Here is a 26,676-nt window from a genome sequence, read left to right as displayed (position 1 = left end):
TTACTCTGACTAGGATCTTTTGTTTGGGAAAAATTCATGTATTCTCTGACAAGGGAGAAATGGAAGCATATGGCCAGAGGTGCTTGTTCTCACACATCTGTACTTCTTGATTTTGCTCCGCTAGATCCCTTCTGAACTCGCACTGGGAAAACCCGCCTCCTAGTTTGTTAGATTTTTCTCTTGTGTCTCATTATCTAGTTCAAACTCATGTAAAGCATCTGTCATTGTCTTTTCTGTATCTTTTGACTCATCCCCATTTATTGTTTGTATTAGAATATGGACCAATGGTCAAGTCACCCAAAACTGCACTGGAATACTTTCTCCTTGTCTTTGAGCTTTTAGTGTACTTTCTTTAATTTGATCCCATACTCTGGGATCTAGAGTGCCCTTCTCTACCATGAATTATGTTTTGTTATTAAATCCCACCATTCTTGTAACTGGACTTTAGACATTGCAACACCACTCTTTTTAAGGAAATGATGTATCAACTCAGTATTATGGTGCTGGTTTCCAGGTCTAGCCCCATATTAACCCCAATTTACCTCTTTCTGCAGGAGTCCTCATGTCCTTTCATAGTTTTTCATTCAGACCCTTGATTTGAGGGCCATTTGTCAACTTTCCCTCAACGTATGCAGATCTTACCTGCTCGACCTGGGATCTGAAAACCTGAAAGAATGGGGCAGACTACAGTCTACTGCTGTAGAGCAGTTTACTTCAGTTTCAGTGACCCTTTATGCATGGATGAAACAAAGAAAGCAAAGATCCAAGGAAGGTTGTTTGAGTGCAGGAAAACATGGTTACAAAAACATGATCAGAAAATTATGCAAGTAGGCACCAGTAAGCACATTTTAAATATTAACAGAATAGCCCTTTCCCAGAACTTTCTCAAGGCAGACCAATTTAAACACAATTGCCTGGCATGTACTATAGATTTTATCTTAGAAAGCTTAAAATCAGGACAGAAAGTCGTATCCAGGTTCAGGGTGCACTGAGGACAGCACACCACGTATCCTTCCATGAAGCTCAGTTCTATGGCTCTGTTCTGACATTAACAAGAATAAACATGCTTTGTAAATTGAATGCAGTTATTTGTTGCAGGAGGTAAAAAAATCACAGCCAAAAACAACCAGGGAAGAAAATGCCCCAGAGGTGAAAGGCTGTGCCTTTTTTTATGGAGCCTCTCTCACAGTTCCTCAACTTGCTGTTCACCATGCCTCATTCTTTTGTCCATGTTCCATCACAGGTTTTCATGCAGCCAGGCTAGACCAGATTTAGTGTGTCGCTGAGACCTTAAACTTCTGGTCCTCTTGCTTTCACCTCTGCCTGCTAGGACTGTGTGTATGCAACCTCCTGGAAAATAAACCCAGGTCTTCACTCACACTAGACAAGCATCCTACTGATTGAGCTGCATCCCTAGCTCACATTGTTGATTTTTAATAATTACAATTTAGAGATAAAACTTAAATTTCCAGAAAGAAAGGATTAGAGTAGACTGAGTATATCTGTACAATGAGAACTTTTATTTTATAATAGTGACAATCTCTGAGCCCCAAATGAGTCACTGATACAGATATGGATCAATATAAGAAACTGAAGACACAATAGAAGTGGTTGGAAAGTATGGCAGTGTGATATAAATTATGAGGTTTTAAAATAGATGAAAGTTACATACTGTATTCATATTATATGTACACATAGCAATTAAAGGGTGAGGACATACATAAGTAATAAACACTAATGTTAATGTCTGGAATTTAAAATTGCATATATTTGTGAATGTCAAAAAACATATGCTTACCTCATAGAAAAAGATCAATTATAACTGTATACTTTTAGTTTTTTATTTCAATGAAAATTGTATTTCAAAAGACAATTTAGCATTTCTGTGTTTTCTGTTCCATTCAGACAGCTTCTAAATTTTAATCTCGAGTTTTTCAACTCTTAGATAAAAGCCTCAAGGGACTTGTAAGGAATGGACCATAAGTTAAAATTAGATCCTGGACTGGAGATATGACTCAGTTGGTAATGTATTCAGCAAAAGAATGAGTACACGACTTTTGATCTCCCACGCCATGTAAAAGGCAAAGAAAGGAGTTGCATTCCTGCAACCCGATATTAAGAAGACCATCAGTCAAATGGATTTCTGGAGCTGACTGAATAGCCAGACTAGAAACCAGTAAGACCCAGGTTCAGTGAGATTCTCTCTGAAAAGCAAGGTAAAAGGTGATTGAGAAAGACAGGCAACATCAACTCCTGTCCTGCCCATGAATGTGCTGTACTGTATATACTTATTCTTGCTCATAGACACAAACACAAATAAAATGTTTCTAAAATCTCTTACAGAAGGATTAAAATGCTATCAGAACATTCTCTACCTTATTAAGTCTGATTTGTATCTGATTCAGTGTGGTAGGTAATGTGGTCACAGAGTTAGGGAGCTGTCAATCATTTTGTTGCCATTTGTAATGTGCAAGAGGATAATTGGCACTGTCACCATGTTTCAGTTGGCATAGCTCCCTCCATGGAAACTAGGTATAAATTATGTATCCCTTATCCCTCAGGACAGCATCGTAAAGGTACCTGTGCATCTCTCCTCATGAGCAAAAAGCAAGTTACAACCAAGTCCTATCATGTTCACATAAGATGCTAATATTTAGGATCTAAACTGAGAGTAGAAAGGTAAGTTTGGAAGAATGACTGCTTCCTGGAAATAGATTCAGAATATTATTGTAAAGCAGCATCTGAGACATAGAGAGCTTGGTCACTTACGGCTGGAAGACTCACTGCCGAAGCAACTGCTGACTGATTTTACACACGTGTGTGTGTTCACCTCTGCGTGTAGGTATGGTCATTTGTATTGGGTAGGCTGTGTCTGTTGGTTATGGAAAGAGAGACTTATAATAGTATTTTTAGTTCCTTTTCCCTTTCTAGTAAACACTATATAATATATGTACATATTTTATACCAATGTTTTAACATAAAGACTACGCACCTTAGTGTAAACAGCCTACATTTTTTCCTCTCCTATACCACACTAAAAAAATTATAAATTTGCTGGAAGTAAATCATACAGCGTGGCTAAGGCCCTTCCTGGATATCTAAGTATTGGAATATTTTGGACATCAGCAGGTGAGGTAAGGTGATTGTCAACCAGCAGCCGCTCACCAGTGTTCCTTAGATAGACCTGGCTGATGAAAGAGTGGCCACATCTAACACCTTGAGTTCTTGTTGCGAGGAGAAAACGACTTTCGTGTTATTAGAAAGAAAGAAAGTCGTGTGCGAACCTGTGTGATATGACTCAGCTTGCCAGTCCTCTTTTCTTCCTGGGCATCCTTCAGGCTCTCCTCAATGCATTAAAACTCATCTTTCCCATATCCCAATTCACGGTTTGATTCTTTTAAGTCTATCTTACCTGTAAGAATGGATAATTTTTAAAAAATCTTTCTATAGGTCATTAACATGTAGCTGACCAATTCTGTTAACCGGTTAGGTCTTTACCCTCTTCAGACCAACTCCTTCCTGGAGCTTAAGAATGAGTGCATTGGTACTGAAAGCACCGTTTGCTTCTGTTCGCTGCGTTACTAGTCTTTTCCTGGGGTGACAAATTATGTACGTCTACTCACTGCAGGCAGACAGCCCTCAACAGGCAAAAGCATGGTTACTACTGAAGCCCAAGCAGGAGAACTAGTAAGTTTCTTTGGGGTGTTCTTTACAGGAATATGTGTGAGGGTTACAGGAGCAGAAATGTCTCAAAGACAGCTGCACCACCAGAGCCCATCCTGGCAGGTGTGGGACCCTGAAACCTGCTGCAGAGCCTGCAGACAGTCAGCAGGTCCAAGAGAGTCCTTTTCAAGACCCTGTTGTTCTAAATCTCTCCTAGGAAGATCAACTGATTCTGCTTCTTCCAGAAACTGGGTCCTGTCTCTGTGTCTTCCTTGCAGCCTGGCTTGCCTGAAAGTCTGTATTGCTTACCCTGGGAGGGAGGAGCATAGCGAATCTAAGTCAGCTTCAAGGACTTCTGAAGCTATTTTGTATTGTTTATCATCTGACTTAAGGAGCTTCCCTGGATGTCAAAATATTTTGACGCGAGGAAAATTATCAGCCACTTATTCTTTTTTAAGGTGAAGAATTAGACTCAGTTTGCATTCCAGTTTTATTGTCAATGTTCAAAGCATCCTAAGCAGGAGCCAGAAGAACCTATGAGTATTTTTCAGTCAGGCCTTATCAGGGCATTGCCTTTGATCCCATTAGTATCATGGAGTTTCTTACAGCCTATTGATCTGGTACTTACCTTACCCATCTCTTCTAATGGACATGGGGCTGCTGGTAGACACTTAGGCATTAGATACTCACTCTTCTTTCTTCTTTTGCACAGTAGAGTATTAATACAGGGTTTCTTTGCGTAGCTTTGGCTGTCCTGAAACTAGCTCTGTAGTCCAGTCTACCCTCCAACTCAGAAATCTGCTTGCCTTTGCCTCCTGAGTGCTGGGGTTAAAATTAAAGGTAAACCTGGCACCACCACAGCCATGTTGAGAGCCTTACTCTTTATGGCCCGTCCACCAAAGCTGAGAATCAGATGCAAAAGCATTACACAGTAAAGGAATAGTATCAGGTCAAATTTAGCTCCAGAGTTACCTTACTAAAATATCCTACGCTTACCCTAATAACTGCAAATTCGATGCTATTCTATTGGTAATCAAGAACCAGTAGAGAAAGTTAGATACAGGAATCACACATACTGATTTACTGGTAGAAGTATCTCAGGGCCAATGGAATGGTACAGTTGGAAAGATGTCATTTCTGATGTCCTACCTGAGTTTGGGTCGTGACCTACATAGTGAGAATAGAAATGACTCCCACAAACTGTTCTCTGATGTCCATACCAGTGCTGTAACACACACACATACACACCTGCACACACACACACACACACACGCACGCACACACACATACACACACACACACACGCACACACGCACGCACACACACATACACACCTGCACACACACACACACACGCACGCACACACACATACACACACACACACGCACACACGCACGCACACACACACACGCACACACATACACACACACATACACACCTGCACACACACACACGCACGCACACACACACACACGCACACACATACACACCTGCACACACACACCTGCACACACACACATACACACCTGCACACACACATACACACACACACACCTGCACACACACACACACACCTGCACACGCACACACACACACACACACACCTGCACACACACACACACGCACACACACACACACACACCTGCACACGCACACACACACACACACACACCTGCACACACACACACACGCACACACACACACGCACACACGCACACACACACACAGAGTTCAAAAGGTAACTGGAATACAGTGTTACAGTGTGGACAATGGAGTAAAGAGAGCTATTACTAAAGCTGCCAAGAAATGTGCTAAGGATGTGGTGAAATGCCATGGCAAAGGAGCAGAGACTTTTTTAAATAGAATTTATAATATAATGCTAATTTTATCTCAGCTATCATTTAAAAATTTTTTGAACAGCGATGACTACAATCCAAAAGATTCTGAAGCTAGTTTCTAAAAAAAAAAAAAAAATGGTATCAGTTGATGGCTGAAACATCAGTGTATCATTGTTGGGTTATGGAAAACCTGGTGTTTAAACGAGCAGTGGAAGGAAAGATTTGTATTCACTGCTTGTAGCTCTGGAGAAAGCAGCATTGCTTGTGTTGCACAGCTGTGTGTGTGTGTGTGTGTGTGTGTGTGTGTGTGTGTGTGTAGCAGGATGTGTGTGGCATATTCAATTCAGTGACATCTTAGGAAAAATAAGGCTATGTCTAGTCCAAATTCATAAAAGCTGTATTCCTCTCACCCATGTGTTTATGCTGTATTGACTGCACCTCTATTTTTAGACTGTGGATTTACTATCAATGTTGCTTTCATCTCTGAACATGCGTCACATAGCCCCAGTTTCTTCAGTGCTCTCTCTCCTCAGGCAGTGAGTCTATATGTCGAGTAACAACCGTAGAGTATGAGCCCGGTGGTGGTGGTGCACACTGATAGTCCCAGAACTTGGGAGGCAGAGGCAGGTGGAGCTCTTTGAGTTCAGGGCCAGCCTGGTCTACAAGAGCAAGTTCAGGACTGGCTCCAAAGCTACAGAAAAACCCTGTCTCAAAAAAAAAAAAAAAAAACAAAAACAAAAACAAAAAAAAAACAACAAAACAAAAACAAAACCTTAGAGTATGTTATTTTTCAAGGAATTAAAGATTTGAAAGATATTATCTCATTGCCAGTAGTCATCAATTTCCAGAAAATGCTTGGTACTTAATTTATTCTTTATTAATTAATAGAACTTAAGATGTATAACCAAATTTGTATAAAATAAAAGTGCATGTACGTACATTCAGCATAAAATCTGAATTGGATAGGTATTGCATTCTAAATTCTTCTGGAAACGGGAATGGGATTAATACTTGGAGACTTCTTTTCAGTGTTTCTGCTTTCATTAGCTGATCATAGAATATTGCTTTGATAAAGCCACTGACTTTGAGTGACTATGTCCTAAGAAATGCCTGCTTCTGTTGTCAGAAGGAGAAGCCATTGAACTGCAGTGTCTCTGACCTGAGGGTGACAGGAAGAGCTGTCCTTTCTTCCTTTCGGTTCCCTTTTCTATAGCTAAGCTTGTATTTATATTTGTAAAGTTTTATTTTCTAAAAGAGGCAGTGAAATAGACTTGTATTTCTAGGTTTAGAACTTTGGTTGTTTTTTTTTTCCCTAAACTGTGTTATGCCAAATTCCTGTTTTCTGTTCTCTTTCTCCTGTCTTTATAGGGATCCACAACTGTGAAGTAAAAACCTGGGGGAAAAAAGACATGTTAAATGTGTACATTCTATTTCATGTTTGAGTCTCCATCCTCAGCTCCAAGTAGTCTCTTCAGAGAGCTGGTGTGAGCTTTCTTAGTGTTGGCTGGCTAGCTCCTAAAAGTAAGGGACCAAGACAGGAAGACTGAGCTTGGACATTTGCATATTAGAAAGCAAGTCATTTCCATCACTTCTCTCCTGGCTGCTCTGGAGGTTGGGGATGCACAGAGTCAGTGTCTCCATCCTTTGAACAGGTATAACTGGAATCCAGAAGACCACTGACATAAAGCATAATATTGTGCCCATTCTGCTCATGGTCACTTCCTTGGGTCCATAAGTTTGCCAGTGTTTCTATACTTTAAAAGAAATGAGAAAACAGAAGCTAATAAAAGCTGGATGTGTTTATAGTCTGACTGTACCTCGGAAGGAAAATGTTCTTAAATCCTGTCTTTCTTTTAGCAGTATTATAATTCTGCTAAAAAAAATGAAATCCCAGCCAGAAAATATGCATATGCCAGTTTGTCTGTGAAATAAGCTGTCGGAACACGAGGAGCGTCTTCCTGGGATCCACATTCCCACTTTGGCAACAGATCCTCAGCTTTCTGTTCCTAGTCTGGGACTCATGGAGAAACTTCCCTTCAGCAGGGTCTGCTGTTGTAGGGGCCTATTTTAGTTCCGGGAACGTAGAGTCTGGCAGACCACTTTACACTTAGGATTTCGTGTTGAAAAATAGTCTACAATTATACGGATTCCTCATGTTTGCCCAGACTGTCCATATCTATTCTAAAATGTGTGCCTCAAGTTGAAAGTGATATGCATGAAAATTTAAGGTTCATTTAAAGAGAAATTTTAAACAGAAAACACAATAACCATCCAAATTCAAAACTCTGACTTCAAAACTGTATACAACGCAACTTTTATGTTTTCCTTCAGCATATCTGCAGATTTCCCTTGTTGTTTTTCTTTTAGACTTTTTTTTTTCTGCCAGCAGACTCCCAGAATAACTCAATTATGGATCTTTTATTAAGCCACCCACATAATCTTATAAAAGGTTTGCAGATTTTCAGTCTTTTACCCCCAGGATACATCCTGTAAATATGTCTAAATTCAATGCTACATCCTGTACCTGACATATATAAAAGCAATAAAATAATTGCCTTGATTGAGAACCTATTTGTCATATTGGACATGTATAACACTATTAAGAGCTAACACCTCTGCGAGATGGGAGTCTGTCCCCCTCCTTTCCTGAGGCTAACGTAGGCTAAGTGATTCACTTTAGGCATGAGGAGACCACGGTTCAGATCTGAATGGCAGTGTAGGTCAATCTGATTAAAAATGGGAAGAGTGTGATTATTTGTCAGGTACAAATTTTGGGGTGGAAATTTATCATTTAAAAATTGTATGACTGTTACAGTTTGAAATGAATCAATCATTATAGGCAATTGGATTTTAGCTTTGCCAAGCATCTTTACTAAATTACTTCATTGATACTACTTCCTCATCTTTTTGTGTATTTATTTTCATATTTTCCTGTTATTTCCTCCCCCCTTATAACTTTATAACTCAATACTCTGCTGATTACTGGGACACATTGCTGAGAATACAGGAATAATCACCGAGAAATTTTTATTTCCTAAAAACAAAATCTGTAGAATGAGGCCGTACCCATCCTTAGGAATATTTTCAAGGCTGAATTGCTTTCTAAAACGAATCCTCTTGTTTCTTAGTGACTTTGACAAACTAGTGAATTCAGCTCTCTCCTAAAATTCAAGTATGGTAATTAATAAACTTAAAATAATTTAAAATTTTTTTGATAATTTCTATCAAAGTAATTAAATTAATGAATAAGTGAATTGAAGTCTTAGGTGAAATTGAATTCTCCTGGTCTTGGATTTTTCTCTTAAGTAAGGGTTGTTGACATTTGCAGTCTTCAGATTAAACTCAGTTCCATTAATGCAAACTTTTGCTGTCTGACTTGCCTAGTGTCAAACAAAATACTATTGCTGAGGTCAACTGGACTCTTCAAACAGCATTTTATTTAAATGAGCAGCAACTTTGGGAAAAAGTGACTTCTGCCCTATCTTTGAAAGGTGCTTTCTTCCTTTTTGGTTTCTCCTTTTTGATACCATACTCTTCTAGCAGTTGGTTAGAAGTGTGGCGGGCTGTGTTGTGGGAGGCCTTAGTTGTTGGTTAGAAGTGTGGCGGGCTGTGTTGTTGGAGGTCTTAGTTGTTGGTTAGGTGCGAGGCAGGCTGTGTTGTGGGAGGCCTTTTTAACCACTGTCTTTATACCTGTGGTAACTCATTCTTAACAAATTTATCCAGATCCATCTATTTGATATTAAACTCTTGCATAAGGGGAGTTGAATATTTCTTATTTGCAACTTTATTAACCCTGCTTTCCTTTTTCATTTTGCTCTGTGCTACAAGAGCTTGTTCTATGTTAAGACTAAACCAAAGCTTGGTCTTTGCCCCCTGAATTATGGTTAGATTTGATCTGTGTGATGGGATGAAGGAGACTGCTAACACAGCAAGTTGAAGTCCAGCATTCATCACTCTGCTTCCAGCAAGGCTAGATTATTGCAAGGGTCATACATTCTTTCTCAAAGTGATTGCTCTTACCACCATTGTAGAGAGCTATAATAGGGTCTCTAAAGATGAGTCATTTAAAATTAACAGAAATTCATTTTTCTTACAATTCCATAGGGTATGAAGTCCCCTCTAGGGTTTCTGAGATAGCTCAGAGGGTAAAGACACTGGTCACCAAGTCTGCTAACTTTAGTTTCATTTCTGAAACACATGTGGTAGAGGGATAGATCTGATTACTATCGATTGCCTTCTGACTTCTGCACATATGCCATGCCACACATGTGTATAAATTCATGTGCACACACACACATGGGACAAAAAAGCTAAATTTTTAAAAAACAGAGATTCATGATGTGAATGTCATGGGTCTTTTTGTTGTGAAGATGTCATGGATCTTCATGGTGAAAGGTGTGTTTTGTGTGTGTGTTAATCTGTTGAAACCCACCTTGAATACTACCAGGCTTCTTGCCTGGCAGGTTTATAGGTTCCAGGGTAGGAGCATGAGGATTAGAAATGTCAGATAATAAGATCAAAGATAAGAATGAATTACAGAGACACAGGATTGTAATGGGGGTCACTCAGTCTCCTCCATCCTGAGTTATGAGTTTGCCTGTGCTTATTTTTCCATACACTTTTATAGTCTAATACAAATGGGGGGCAAGGCAAAGGACTGAATGCTTTAACATGATACAAAGGACAAGTGCAACTTCAATACTTAGAGACATCAAGCTTGAGACATAACTCTTGGGAAAAGCATTTTGTTGTTTAGGCAGTGAGCCCACTCTAGACCAATCATCCTGAAGGCAGCCACTCCTTAGGTCAAACACCCTAATTCAAAAGAAGTAGCAGAAGTATGCTTGAATTCTCTGACCTTTGATTAGGGTAGAGAGGATATGCATTTATGGGCCATCTAAATATCCGAAGCATCAAGTAACCACATTCTAGGTCAGAATGTGTAGCTAAAGTCATTGTCAACAACTTTGAGCAACCGCAAACTCTTTGACCTTCAGATAAGGTGGAATAGGCTCACATTTTTGGTCCTCCACATACATCTCACTCAGATAGTTAGATAACTTACTTATAGCACATCATAAATCTTTAATGATATCTTCAATATCAAGCATTTACTGTTATTCAAATTGAACTCCTATGGTCTGGTAGTTTTTGGTCACCAGAGTCTAATATTATCACTTCTTTAGAAATACCTTAAAATTTCTGAAAATAGGGTTATAATTGCTGCGATAAAACACCATGACCAAAAGCAACTTGGAGGGTTATTTTTACATTTCCACATCGCTGTTCACTATTGAAGGAAGTCAGGGCAGCAGTCTTGAGGCAGGAGCTGATGCAGAGACCATGGGGAGGGGTGCTGCTTACTGGCTCGCTCCTCGTGGCTTGTTCTGCCTGTTTTCCTTTAGAATCCAGGACCATCAGCAAAGGGATGACACCATTCACAGTGAACTGGGCCTTCCTACATTAATGACTAATTAAGAAAATGCCCTCCAACCCTATCTTAAGGAAGCATCTACTCTATTGAAGCATCTTCATCTCCACTGACTCTAGCATGTGATAGGTTTTGTGAAGAATTGTTAACCTTTATAATTTAGTTTAAATAATCCTTCTTTTTTGCTTTATGCATTTTCCAAAATAAATCAAACCATGTTTTTTGTTCCCATATAGAATATTATTGCCTGCTTTTTAAAAATGTAGTTTTGTAGTTTCTAAGTATTTATTAAGTCGGTGGGTTTACTCAATTTAGGTCATTCACCTACAGAAATCTCAGAGTTCAAGTGTCATAGATAATCAGCATATTGTGGCCTGCTCAGTGTTTAGCATAGTGCCTACCTGCTATCAGGTTTCAAATTTATACTTCTCAGAGCCAAATGAATAGAAACTTATAAATTATAGCATTGATATTCTACGTGACTTGACTCTGTTTTCATCTGTCCTCCTAGAATAATCTTCTATTCTTCCATCTTTACTTGTTTCTATTGTTTTCCTTTCATTTCCCTTCAATTAAGGAGTTTATGGTTCTTGATATCCTGGCAATATCTTTTTTCCTCAAAACCCTTTAAATTTGTATGGACATGTTCTTCCTAAATTCCCCAGGGAGTCTTAAGATTCACCCATTCTTATTCAGTGATTAGAGTCATGACATGTGACGTTCATAGAATTGGCTGACCAAAATGCAGGTCCTCTTTTCCAGATATTACTAGATATTTTTTTTCCTCAGGAGGACATTGAGTCCTTCCCTGAATATGGAGAGAATGTTGTTCAGCCTAGGTACAATGGGCCAAATAGCTTTCTTCAGTGCTTCCAATGTAATTATTTCCTGCCACTAACTAAGCAAAGTGGCACATCTGTTGACGAGATGAGAAAGCCAGAATTAGACTGCTTTCCAAAAGCCAGCACAGTGGTTCCCTCCTGGCACTCATTTCGTGCGCCTAAAGAAAGCCTTCTGCAGGGGAACAGAAATCTGCTAACACACCATGGGGATTCCCAATTGAATATCGTCACGTTCTCTCTAACCGTTTGTGAAGAGGCAGGGACTGTGAGAAAGTGCTGTGTTATTTTCAACACCTTCTGCGGTATGAAGCGTAGCTGTGGCTCTGGATTTAATATTATACAGGCTACACTTATCTTTTCATAGGCCTGATGTGTTAGCTCACCTAGTTACAAGTTTTAAACGAACATCATTTTTTAGCCTGCACCCCAGTAATTAAAACTATGAAACTAAAGCTTCACAAAGCCGGAAGCTGAGATGTTTGCAGTATCTGCTCAGCATGGCCATGCTAGTCATTCAGTCTGAAATTGCACATAGACACAGTATTTGTTTGAATAACTGTTTTGCCACCAAATATTGAACTTACATTATTTAATATTTGGCTTCTTATAACAGAATAGAGGTCAGCATGAATTGTATTGGGCCTTATAAGTTATTAGAACAACAGGGAATTTGGAAATTGTGGTAGAAAAGGAGAAAATCTAAAGATCTAATTAGAAGCAATTTCACAGTGAATTGTATGAAGATAATGATAGGTGTGTGTGTGTGTGTGTGTGTGTGTGTGTGTGTGTGTGCTTTTTGAGACAGGATTTCTTTGTAGCTTTAGAACCTGTGCTGGAACTAGCTCTTGTAGACCAGGCTGGCCTAAGACTCACAGAGATCTGCCTGTCTCTACCTCCTGAGTCCTGGGTTTAAAGGCGTGCACCACCACTGCCCGGCTTCTTTTCTTTTCTTTTTTTTTTTTTTAATATAAGGTTAGCGGTGTTTTCAGGGATTCTGGTTTAGTCCTTAATTGTTTGTTGCAATATTTTGTATAATAAACATTATAATTCTTCAAATTAAAAAAATTGGCCTCTTGCTAGTTTCTCTATTGAACATGTCTCTGTTCTAATAAAACATTATTCATAGAACAATGGTTAGATTTTGTTCTGCTGTTTGCTATTTTTATATCCCAGATTAATTTATTGAGCACACAGCTTCCACTCTAAACATTTGCCTCCATAGAACAAGAAACTCTCCAGCATACACCAAACATGTCACCTGACAGGAAGAGCAGATAGAAAGGCTCGACAGGACACTTCCACACATTTCAGTCCAACTGAACATTCCTGCATGCCTCAATTAAATCTTCTTAAATTTCATTCCGATCCTTAATTCCAGATATCTGGTAACAGTCATTTCAATGCATACACCTTCTGTGGAGTTCTGTTACTAAGGATGTTCAGGAAGACAGAGAGTGGAGGGGCTACAGGTGGAGATGGTGTTTCAGTCCTGTGATGCCAATCATTCTCTGCCAACAGTCTCACTTGACGAAAGTCAGAGGCACTATCAAAGCCTGTCTCAGAGGCCTGAAATGGGAAGACTGCATGCTGTGCCACACACTATGTGACTTGTGCAGTCTCCTTGAAAGCTGAATTAATTTCAGTGTCAGCATTATTCCCATCTTCTTCATGTTTGACTCTTGGCTGTGTCTCCATTGACTACCATGTTGGGTAACAGAGATTCAACAAACCTTTTTAGAATCAATTAATGAACTACCATCATCACAAGAGATTTAGATATTTCAGAGATCAGAAACTTGTTTGCTCATTTTATCTGTGTTTTTTTTTAAAAAAAAAAGCATTAATGCATATTAATTGTACATATGTGTGATAGTCTTAGTATATTTAATTCTTTAATGAAGGGACATCACTAGCATGTGGAAGAGACAAGAAAGCTGGTGAATCAGGCTTTGATAGGAACATGGGTCCAACTACTTCAGTAATGATTTGGTTATAGCCATTTTTATCCTGTCCTTCACCCACTGCACCCAACATTTAAAACCCTGGGAAGAGCATGTGACGAGGCAAATAGGACTGAATCATCTGTCTCCTCTGGGTGAGGAGGACAGAGTGCACCACATCACCCAAATTCTTGGAGCTGGAGAGCAGCAAAGAGTCAGAGTGAAATCAGTGTGGATGATGAAACCAGCAAATGGAAACAGATGGAGACAAGGTGTATCCATTGCATGTGTCCTGACGGATTTCAAATACCTTGGCCGTTGGTTAACACATCCGAATCACTCTGTTTTTCTCTCCAATGAACAAGCTACTGTTTTTCAAAATAAAGATACCAAAAATTGAACATTGACTCTTTGTTTGCTTTAGGTTTCTTTGTTTTCTTCACAGTCATGTTGGAGGTATTGTGGCTTTAACAGGTTGTTCCTGTTTTCATAAATCTTTCAATATGCAAATTTTAGAGACAAAGTCATTCTTCCCAAGCTTCCGTTTTTATGAAACTTCCAATGCTAGCCTGGTTGAGTTCTGAGCCATTGATCACAGTCTCTGATAAAACACTGAAGCCAGATGGAGTTCACTTTTTGTCTTTATGAATTTGCCAGTGAATCTAAGCCTCTGACAACTTGGGGATTTATTTTAAAACGTGATTCACAGTGGAGTCATCTACTCTCATTAAGGAAGTCTTTCACACATTTGGTATTACTTTGATTTGGCACAGTTATTGAAAATTTTAAAGATTATAAGACTAAAAGTTTTCTAAAATTTAATTGTAATATAGCAATTATATAAGACCCCTAATTGACTTGAATAATGATATATGTGTGTGTGTTTTAGTGCTAAGTATCATTCAAGAACACAACTAGAAATCTAGTACATTAACAAATTGTATATGAAATCCAATTCCTTTAATAAGTTGGGTCTGGATTTGGGGTTTTATACTACTTTGATATTTTAAAAATGATGAGTTCAAATCATAAAAAAATGGTGTTCTTGCCTATCCTTGGAATGTGGAGTTTATAAAATCGGACACAAATCTACTTTTGTCAGCATACTTTGATTAAGCAAAATGTTCTTCACATTTTGTACTCTTAGTTTCATTTATTTGTGTGATTTGTTATTAGAGAAAGAACATGGAATACCATTAAAGAACAAAGAGGCAAGACTGAACATATGCAAAATAAAATAAAACAATGTATTAGTTAGTACAGACAATTTTCTCGCTATCATTTCCTTTGTTCAATATTGCTAACCTTTTTACTTTTGTGTTTTTCTTTTTACAGTATTATAAGACAGTATTAAAACTACAAACACCCCCTGGAGTTTCACGTGGGCGGATTGGATGTTCTGAAAGCCTGAACTATTTCATCATGAAACACACCGTGTAGACTCTTTGAAGCACAGAGCTCTGCCCAACACCTGGATAAGGAATCCTTCCTCTGGTGTGTGAGGTGTTCTTCTCCTACATCATGACAAACCAGGAAAAATGGGCCCATCTCAGTCCCTCGGAATTTTCCCAGCTTCAGAAATATGCTGAGTGTAAGTATTCATTTTGAAGATGATCTAATTTGACATTTGTGTTAACAAGGTTTGAATCATTACAAGAACAGATCATACCTCCTGATGTCTTGTGGACAGATGCAGGCATATCTTTTATATTCACAAGTAGGTCAACTTAAAACTGCCTTTTAAAAACATGAAAATTTAAAAAAACTAAGATATAAATTAAATCATGTATCAACTTTGAAAGAAACTGGGACATCAGACACAAAACTGAGCCTGGGAAACACTACTAGTAAAAGAAATAACAGGAAAGATCCAAAAGGAAAGAGTTATTTTAGTATTTTGGTATTGTTTTTCTCTCTTTCTTTTCATGTGAACATATCCAAATGATTCAGAGAAGAGATCTTGGATACATTGTGTAACTGAAGCTTTCTCTCCTGTCTGCTAATTCCCAAATAACCATTCTGAGGCTTAATATTAATTACAAACTAGTCGATGGCTCCGGCTTCTTACTGGGTAGCTAGCACTACATATAAATTAACCGATTTCTATTAATCTATGATCTCCAAGTGCTCCATGTTTTACTGGTAATGCTCTGGTTGGTATCTTACTCCTTTGGCGGTGGCTGGTGTCTCTCTGACTCCACATTCTTTCTCCCCGTCACTGCTTGGATTTCCCACCTCCCTATATTCTTCCCTGCCATAGACCAAAGAAGCTTCTTTATTAACCAATGGTAATAAAGCATATTCACAACATAGGGAGGGACATCCTAAAACAGCATTATATTCCACAGTAGTACCTAATCTCAACAGTAAGCTTTAAAGAGAAGACATGAAGAATTTAAACTAATATGCTTAATTAGTTCTTCCTCAAATTATAGACCAAAATAGCTCAAGCACAGTAAGGTAGTTTAAGATGCTTCATTATGTATGCACAGTAAAAGTTTATGTATAAGAATTTTATGAGATGACAAATTGATGGTTAATTGTAAAATCTGCAAAAAACTAGCTGAGAGTGTATGATCATCAAATTGACTGTTCTTTCTCAGATCATCAAGATAACAAGAGAAATGGTATTTATTCTTTCAGAAGTTTCTCAGGTAATTAAGAAGCAATGTGTATCAAGATTAGAAAGCATTCTTGCATAATAAATTGTCACGGTTTACAGTGACTACAAGCATGCCCATCATGTGACGATTACATGCCATACCCTTCTCTCTGATTCAGTACACACTATCATCTTATTAGCCATTTAGAGATCAGAGTCTTCAATTTAATGTTAGGAATGAACACTCCTCCACAGTCTATCAGAGAAGTAGCATATTGTCCTAACTTTCTTGCTAGTTAATTTTCTTAATCTTTCAACAGCATATTGTTGTTTAAAATGCATTATTTTTACATAAGTTGTTGATCATAGTTAGATTCATAACACGCTAAGACTATGCATGTTAAATGTTAAATACGTATTCTGTGTGCTTTGAGGGAGTAAAGTATAAGCTATAGGATACTTGAGAAGACTGAATGATTCCCCGAAATCGTTCCCATAATAAAACCAAATCAAAATTAAACCCAAAGAATATTGTAAAGATCATCTCATTTCTTACTTGATTGGGGAATCTCTGCACATTGCTACAATAGAGCCTATAACTATGATGGTTCTATAAACCTCTTGGCTGTTTTCAAAATGAACAAAGGATGGATAGGGAGAAACTGGGGTAGCATTCCTTGGAAGACAGCCAGTACACACGAATGTGTGTGTTGAAATCCTAATCCTGTGCCTGATATTGGATAACTTTCCTGACATCTCTGTATACTAACGTTGTACCTATTAACAATAAAATGGTGAAAATAAGAGAATTATTCATAATCGCAAATATCAAATTGGATATGCTATATTAGAGAAGTAAGCAAAATGCCTAGTAAATTGTTAACTGCTGATACTGTTTACAGTTTCTATATTAACATAGAGTAAATATGCGGTCGTGGCCCTTTGAATTTAATGCTGGTAATCAAGTAGAAAAACACCACATTTGGGAGCATGAAGAGTCAGTGTCCTCTTTTGCTGCTATGAGTCTAGAGCCCCTTCACAAGGTAGATGCTTCCAGTGCGATTGGCTGCCTTCCTTCTATGCCGTCCCCACACATGCTGATGGCAGGTAATGTCGATCCTGCTGTGGCTGCCTGTAGCATGCTGTGACAAGGCTCCTGTTTAGGTTTGCAGGCTGAGTCACTCCATGGGAAGCATTTTCATTGAGATGTGGGAGGGTAGTCTAATTTCTGTCTCCACGCTTTATATAAAGCCTTTGGAACTGTTGTTACAAGACAGACCGCTCTCTCTCCTGCTGGGTAGAGGATTGAGCTGCTCTCATTATTGCTTGGTATGTGCTGCCTGCTGTGGTTCCAGGGCACAGCAAGGGTTAAGAGACTCCACATTTTGTCACAAGTGGGAACATTTTCTGAGTACGTGAGACATGATGTTTTCAAATGGTTCAGTATCTTCAAGTCGTCCTTTTGAATTAGGCTTTTGTTTGTTTTGTTTGCAAGTGTGTTCTACTGTATGTGATCTATTTTTAATAGGTACTGTCTTATGGGAAGAACATTTCCAAACATTCATAAATTTCATACTGTTTATAGTAGCTGACAATGCAGACCCATGCAAAATTATGGTGAGTTGAAGACTGAGATGCCTAATATTCAGATTCAGGATATAATTTATTCCAATGGTGAGAGGCATTCATATTGATTCTGTGGGAAAAACCTTGAGCTTTACAAGCAAACCTTTACATTTTGTTTTTGAGAAAAGGTCTCATGTATCCCAGGCTGCCCACAGATTCCAGATATAGCCAAGAATAAAACTGAACTTCTGATCCTCTGTCCCCTATCTCCTGAATGCTGGGATTACAAAGCTGTGTTACTACGACCATTTCAAAATGGAATCCAAAAATTTCTGTATGGGAAGAAAGCACTCTATTAGCTAAAGTATATACCCTGCCCCTAAACTAATAGTTGATAGCATTAACTCCATCTTCTTAGGACTATTGCAATTGAATGCAATTCTTTCCTATATTAGTGAACCTACAAAGGCAAAATAAACATAGTCAAGATATAAAATAGTGGGAAAGATTCATTACCCAACGTAGCCAAGAATATGTGAGCCATTTCCTATGCAATGCCTTCCTCAAACAAACGGAACATGGGGGTTTTATTCAAAGAACTTAAATGTACAGGCTGATCCTTCCTGAGCATGCTCAGTTTAAGGCCATGCAGATTCAAGTGATGGACAGGAATGCTTCTGGGTCTAGTCAACTTGCACCATAAAGTTTTAGCTGATAGCAAATGAAAGGACAGTTTGAGGGTCTACTAAAATAAGAATCCACCCTGCAGGTGCTTGTCTACTGTCTAAAGGTAGAACCTTGGTAATGGTGCAAGACATTTGTTGCTTTCACAGATATTTAAACATGAATACAATGTTTATTTTGGTTCAATTTTATAGTAACACCATGACAGCCAGGAAGGTGGTGGGAGAATGAGAGAAGGAGAAAGATATAGATAGACAATAGAAGATTGATAGAAGAAACATATGTGTGTGTTTGTATGAGAGATAAAAGATAGATAGATAGTTAGATAGATAGATAGATAAATAAATAGATAGATAGATGATAGATAGATAGATAACAGATAGACAGATAGATGATAGATAATCGATAGATAGATGGATAGATAGATAGATGATAGATAGATAGATAGATAGATAGATAGATAGATAGATAGATAGATAATAGATAGATGGACAGATATACAGACAGATTGATAGATATACAGATAGATCAGCCCAAGTGACTGCCAAGAGAGAGCAAGCACTCTCATTTCCCTCCTTTGTTCTATCCTGAATCCAAGTCTACATGACTTTCAACATAATCAAGTTAACAAAATTAATCATCACAGAATGTAACATAAAGTATAAGGTTTTCATCATTTTTCAATTAAAAAACATAGTCTTTAAACTCAGAATATTTTTATTGTGAAGCTTAATAAAGAAAGCATTGATCATCATAAATAATTGATATTTACTGCCCTACTGAAAACTTGTTATAAGTATTATCTAATTAAAGCTATAATAATCACGAATGGAAAGTAAATTATCTTCCCTGAGGAATAAATCTTTCCAGCAAAGCAGCTGGTTTGGATCGTCAGGATGGTAAATGACAGGATTAAAACAGTAGTATCTTGTCTATATGTCTTATAAATAAAATTGTAAAAATATAGACCAATCTAAAATACATTACTGGCCGTTATCATCTACACCTTTTTCCCTCTTTTTATTTTACATGCAGGACAGTGGGGGAGGGGGGTGCAGCCACTCAACAGAGGCCTGGCTCCAATGTTACCAGAATCTGAGGTTCGTGTTTGTCACTTGTGAGGAAACAGCCTTATGCAAGGCCAGTCGCAAGGAAAATGAGAGAGATCTTCTCTTCCCAAATCTCCATTCTGAATGGCTCAAGAGATTTGAGTGGTTTTACAGGACACAGGGAGTTGGTGTGACAGGTGCTCGCTAGGGTGGGTGAGGTATTCCTCCACTGAGCATCATCTTCTCTTCCTGAAAGATGGCCCAGGTCTTCACTTCCTGAAGCCAGGATGTGTGTTTTCTTCTCAGGTAAACATGTTACTCTTCAGCAACTCACTCCTTATTTCATGAACATGAACCGTCGTAGAGAACCATTGATAATATCTTGGGGAAAGTCTAGTTTTGCAAGATTAGGGGAAAAAATACTAGCTCCCAATTGCTCTATCCATTTCTCACAACAACCTGTTCACTCCATTTCCCTGGGACCTGGGACCGCATTTCTTCCATCGCTTCAGGCTGATTGGGATTAAGGTGGAACCAGGAAAGTCTTTTTTCTTAAATAAAAGGATTTTTGTTTTGTTTGTTTGTTTTGTTTTTGTTTTTAATAAAAGGTCTTGACATGGTGAGATACGTGTAGGTCAAGGGGGAAGTAGAAGAGGGGCCAAAAGTGTCTTCCCCCATGGGAACATAAAAATGGTCTTCTTAAGCCTAGTTCATGGAAACCAAAGGGAGGGCTTCAATTCTGCAGAAAGAACTAGAGAATGGTTAAGAGACAAGCAAGAGGGTGGGAGATGAGAACAATTTAAAATGAATCCTTCTTTTACCAACATGCACAGGGTTTCCCATACCAGGACCCTGGGACGGTCATTTGTGAATGTCGGTGTTTCTCTGTCTAATGAAGATGTAGAGTTCAATACTTCCCTCACACTCATTCCTGGTCGTCACCAAGTATCCCTTACTATTCCTTGATGATTCACACGGAGGGCTAGGGTGATACGATGCTCATTAGCATGTTGGAGGCCCTTGGTTCAGTCCCCCAAGGCACACACAAAGAAAAGATAATGGAGAAGAAAGGAGATGTAAGGCAAGAATAGAGGGAGAGGGAAGATGAGGGGAAGGGGGATAGAGGGTACACCAAAATATGACAGGAAAGGAAATCAACAAGAAGAAAACCATGAGGCACACTCTACTTAAGACATCTTTTCTCATTTTAAGTGATGTATTCTTCTCCTTCAGAAACCCCTCCTCTAACGGGAAACCTAATTGTGCCTTTTTGTTCATACAAGATGAGATAAGGAACAAAGGGAAGAAGCCTGACCGTGTATGTGTATGTACACACTCATGCCCTAGTGTGTATGTGTGTGTGTGCCTGTACGCGTGTGCATGAGCATGCGTGTTTCTCTGCTGTGTATGTTTTTATTTCATTGCTAAACAGATTAGATCACCTGCTAGTCCTCTTTCTAATTTACCATGCTGAGATTTGCTTTTCCTTCTGTCTTGTGCCCAGTGTTGGATCAGCTCTATTTTGAGAGGACAAGGCACTCACTGGTAATTACTCTCTTTATGCAAGTCGAAAGGATAAACGGCACAGTGCCAGCCAGCATACTGTCTGAGAACACATAATTTGGTGTCAGATAAAGCTGGATTGGAGTCCTAGTGCCATGGTGTGTGCTTTGCTTTCCTAGGACCATGCAGATTCTGGGGCTCCAGTGTGAGGAAATATGCCAGGTGCTTCTCAGTCGATGTCCTTATTTTGACTGGCATCGTGGACATGGTGACTGAGGTCATCTAATTTCAGATGACTTGAACCTTCTGAACACACTGTGTTGGGTTACCTACAGGGTTTCGACTTCACTCTCACTATTGGCCTGAAATTTGCATTTGAGCACCTAGTTTAGATGCATCTTTCATTTCTGACCTTATTTCTTCTGATTCACATCGATGGACTTGCCAGCTCCTGGCCCTGACCCAGACTGTATTTCTGGAATGTATGTTGGCAGCGTAATGCCTTTTGTCTCATCTCTGGCTCTGTTTGATAAACGCTTCAGACTCTATTTCCTGCTTGCTTGTCTGCTTGTCTTTTGTGTATTTGCTACCTTTATTCTTCTATGCTTAAATCTTGCAGTAGTAAAAGAAAGTGATAATGTATTTTCTTATTATTTTAGGACCAATAGACATGTAATTCTGATGAATTTTTAGCATTAATTTATTTAACATTTTTAGGCTGTCACAAATCAATTCATTTCAATTTGTGTTCCAACAGACTAATATTGATGTATGACTTCTCTGGAATATTAGTAAAAATGAGTCACTATCTGTTTTAATTAAAATGCTCATATTATTTCAGTATGTTGACAAGACAGTGCTTTTGTTCCCTCTTCCCATTACATTAATAATTTAAAAAAATTATTTCTGATAACTTTATTATATAAAGCATTGAAAATAAATAAAAATACCACACAATAAAATTAACCAGACTAAAGGTCTATACAGTTCATGAACTTTTATACAGTTAGAATCAATAAACAAAATAGAAGCTATGAAACTTTATTGTTAAATTTTATACTTTTAGTAACAAATATGTTTGTTTATATTGAATACAGGAAATAGACATGAGGTACAAAAGAAAATATAGCATAAACTGTTTTCCTAGTTCTAATTCTGTTACAGACTTTTTAGTTTTGATGTTAGATAACTACATAAAATATATCCTATTACATTTTTAAAAATCTGACCTAACATAAATTTGGTTCAATTTTGTATTCAACTGTGTGATGAAGCTGCTATCATTGAAATTGGAAGAAGAAATAGTAAAAAGTTTAGGAATTGGTTGCTATCTCTAAGACTGTGTCTCACTGGCAGACTTAAGTGTCTGTGGCCCAAGTTACTCAGACAACTCCATTGCACTTCCAGCCTGAGGAAGAAGACACTGTTCCCCGTGTACAAACTTACGTGGTAAAATTCATTGCTATGACTAGTACCAGAGGAGTAAAATACAACTTACTGCTTATTGTAGACCTGAATCAAGAGGGTAAAAATAGCTTATTATTTAGCTTAGAGAGTTACATAAGTCAATTGCTTCAAATTTCCTTTTCAACCATTCATAAAAAAATGTGGTTCATTTACAGAATGAAGTACTACACAGCAGAAAAAATAATGACATCTTGTAATTTTCAGGCAGAAAACATCATATTGAGTAAGATAACCCAGACCCAGAAAGACAAATATCATATGTATTAACTTATAAGTGGCTCTTAGATATTAAGCAAAGAAAACCAGCCTGTGATTCAGAGTCCCAGAGAACCTAGACAACAATAACATACATGGATTTAATCAACATGGGAAGTAGAAAAAGACAAGATTTTCTGAGTAAATGGGAGCATGGCGACCATGGGAGAGGGTTGAAGGGGAAGGGAGAGGAAGGGAGGAGAGCAGAGAAAAAGTATAGCATAACAAAATCAATAAATAGAAAATAAAAGAGAAAAAACAAAGTAATAATCTCCATTCTTGAAGTAATACTCATTCTGTTACTTATAATATTGCAACCAATTTAAACAAAAATATTCTTAAGGCTTGCGTATCTTTTTTTTTTCTCCTTTCAACATATTTTTGTATTGATACTTTGGGAATTTTACATAATGCATCTCAATTCCACTTATTTCTCAGTCCCTCAGTATCAGCCCCTCACCCTAGTAATGTCCCCCCAAAACAAAAACCGTAGAGACATTAATTAAAAACAAAACAACCTGACTTAGTTAGGGTTTCTATTGCTGTGAAGTGACACCATGACCACAGCAACTCTTTATAAAGGAAAACTGGGGAGACTCACTCACATTCAGTGGATCAGTTCATTATCACGACAGGAGCATGGCAACATGTAGTCAGACACGGCGGTGGCTACAGTCTGAAAGTCCTGCAGGAAATAATCTGCGACACTGGACAATATCCTAAGCATAGGAAACTGCAAGCCTACCCCACAGGGACACACTTCCTCCAGCAAGGCCACACCTACACCCACAAAGCCACATGTCCTAATAGTGACATTCCCTATGAGCTTATGGGGGCCAGTTTCATTCAAACTGTCACACAAACCAAACAAACAAGAAGACTACATTGCTCCTCCATCTTTCCTGCCTCGCCAAGCCCCTCTTCATTTGTCTTAGAGGCACTGGAAGCCGTGATGTGCCTCACAGTAGATCTTTTTGTTCGTTCGACTTTACTTGTAAATGTTCATTATTATACTATTGGTCAAGGGCAAGGCCTCTGGCTTCTGGTACAGCATCAGTGCTGGACCCTCTCTGAGACTCCTTTAGATAACCTACTGTTGTCTAAAGCCATGGGCTTATGAATCTTAATGATATGCTTCATCCTCAACACTGTTGTATTTTAAACATTGTTATATTCACTCGACATTGCTTTGGTCTCTACCTTATTCATTATCTCAGGCAGTAAAACAAGAAAGAAATCAAACACAAGTAGAGGAACTTAATTTTCTTCCTTCTTTGATTATTGCAAGCACCATGAATGTGGTGTATTTTCTTCTTAGACCTTGTTTTTGTATCTGGTAATATACTGAATACTATAATACTTTTATTTTAAAAGCCTGCAGACTATGCAGAGTAACAAATGTTATAGTACATTATAAATCAATCATTTGAATGCTATATATTAAAGATTCAGATTTTTACTCAGTTTCATATGGGTAGAAGGTAAAAGGCAACTGGATTTTAATTTTAATTGGCAATAATGCAAAGAGGTTACAGAAACGAAGTCCATACAGTTTTCAGAACAGATAAATAAGGATGAAAAAGAGTTGTTCATCGGGGATGAACCTGAAGTCCTAGTGGGTGTGTATGCTATCATTGTCTAGCACACTTCTATGTGCACAGCTGTGTGGTTAAGTCCCGAGCGTAGCGTAGATGTGAGGAATTCAGCAATAATCACAAATGTGACTCATGAGTACTTTTCGTTAAAGGACATATATTATCACTGAAAGACCCTAAGAATACTAATTTGGGGGATGGTGAAATAATATTGCATTTTATACTGAATATATATATATATATACAAGTACATTGTAAATATATATATTTACAATGTACTTGAAGAAAGAGCGACCATTAGAAATACAGAGTTATGTGAAGGTTAAGACATTGAAACAGAAAGGAGAGCTTCTGAAGGAAAATGAGCAAACGTACTCTCCAATTAAATTTGAGATGAAGAGAGAGGAGGAATTTGGATTTGAATACCTAAGTTAATGTGATTCATCTAACACTGAAATGGAGTACAAGAAATGACAAATTTGGAGAGAAAATAGAGTATTTTGATCGCGAACAATTTAGCTATAGGATTCTATAGGGTTTCATTCTGATGTATAAATTAAATACTTTGGCATAAAGATTTGAAACTCAAGAAATAATTCAAATTCAAGGACATAGAGTGGTGTGTCGTGCTATAGTAAGTGGTTATCAAGTCAAGAGCATATATGATATGGCCTAGCGAAGCCCACTGGGAAGAAGAGAAGGAAGGGGCAGAAACAGCAGGGAACACTGTGTGTGAAAGAACTAGAGGGTGGGTGTCTTCGTGAGAGTTTCTATAGCCCTGACGAAACACCATGACCAAAGCAACTTGGGGAGCAAATGAGTTTGTGTGGCTTATACTACCATATCACTGTTCCTTACCAAAGGAAATCAGAACAAGAATTCAAATGGAAGAAGGAGTTGATGCAGAGGCCATAGAAGGGTGTTGTTTAAGGACGTGTTCTTTATTACATGCTCAGCCTGTTTTCTTATAGAACCCAAGACTCCCAGCCCAGGGATGGTATTGCCCACAATGGGCTGGACCCTACCCAATTACTTCCTAATTAAGAAAATGCCCTACAGACTTGCCTACAACTCTATCTTATGGAGGCATTTTCTTAATTGAGATTTCTTCCTGTCAGATGACTTTAGCTTATGGTGAGTTGAAATGAAACTAGCCAGCACTAGTTTTAGGAGATCCCCATGAATAACTGGAAATAAAGGTGGAAATGGGTGGGTGGACCGTTATTCTACAATCAAAAGACAAAAGTATTCCACAGGCTGGGTCTATTTGAATGTGCCTGTACACACCCGTAATTGAGACACTCGAAAGACTGAGACAGAAGGCTCACCACAGGAATAAGGCCATCTTGGTCTCCAGATGAAATCTAGGCTGGTCAGAGCGATGCATTATGTCTCTGTCCCAAATACACAAAAGCAAACAAAAATAAAAAGACAAATGATAAGGTCTAAGGATTACCACGATGTGCCCAGATTTTAAAACATTGGGGATTTGAGGAGAGTGGAGGATCTTATTTAATTATTTTGCTGTAGTAGGTGCAGTGAAATGAGTGGAAAGAAGGAGTGGGGAGACTGCATATGAGCCCCTTTGCAGAATGAAATTAAAAATAGGCGTCCATAACTAAAGCAGAGGGCACATGGGAGAATTTTAATCTTCCTCTTCTAAGAGAAATAAGGGTTACAGAGGCGCAGGACTGAACTGGATGATTCTTAAAATGAAGGGGATAGTTTGTGGCAAAATACTGTAAACCTATTGGCAAAAACTGCTTTCATTTTGGAGTTCATTTAATTTCCTTGGACCTATCTGCACTGTTTGTTTTCCAACCAGTAGTTTTAGGTTTTGGCAAGTGATATAACCTTCTTAAACTTTAATCTCCTCTGCTGTGTAATTAAGGAAATAAAGAAGCCTATCTCAAAGGAGTTTCATAAGACACGAACAAAATACTGAGTATGAAATTGCCCTGTAAACAGCAAGCTACCACAGTGAGTTAATTACCACTTCTGTCGTTAGTATAGAACGTTCTGAGTTTGGTTCAACTTTACGTTCCCTGGAGTTCAATATCTCTGCTTCCCCCAAGTACATATTTCTATTTTTATTATTTGCTGAATAATGTCGTTTCCTTCGTTGAGACTTCATGAGATATGGCCTTAGCTCAAAGACGGTCTCATTTACCTCTTTTAGACACTTTATCTTCTAATCCCACAGCTGCTTTATAACCTTCCCCAAATGTCTGAAGACCCCAT

At 38.3% G+C, this 26,676-nt stretch overlaps 1 protein-coding gene across 16 annotated transcripts in view; it reads left to right on the top strand.

Moving 5' to 3' along the window:
- The window catches only part of Dgkb (diacylglycerol kinase beta), a 593,434-nt gene that overhangs the window by 69,229 nt on the left and 497,529 nt on the right, over window positions 1-26,676 (top strand). For all 16 annotated transcript variants that reach the window (XM_075948560.1, XM_075948552.1, XM_075948548.1 and 13 more), the window contains one exon: window positions 15,050-15,305. In XM_075948560.1, the coding sequence (XP_075804675.1) occupies window positions 15,236-15,305 (70 nt within the window). In that variant the 5' untranslated portion in view covers window positions 15,050-15,235. The remainder of the gene's footprint in view (window positions 1-15,049; window positions 15,306-26,676) is intronic.

Source organism: Microtus pennsylvanicus, chromosome 14, assembly GCF_037038515.1.
Source record: "Microtus pennsylvanicus isolate mMicPen1 chromosome 14, mMicPen1.hap1, whole genome shotgun sequence".
Taxonomy (NCBI): Eukaryota; Metazoa; Chordata; class Mammalia; order Rodentia; family Cricetidae; genus Microtus; species Microtus pennsylvanicus.
Note: the sequence above shows the minus strand (reverse complement) of the source record. Positions and strands in the feature narration are given on the sequence as shown.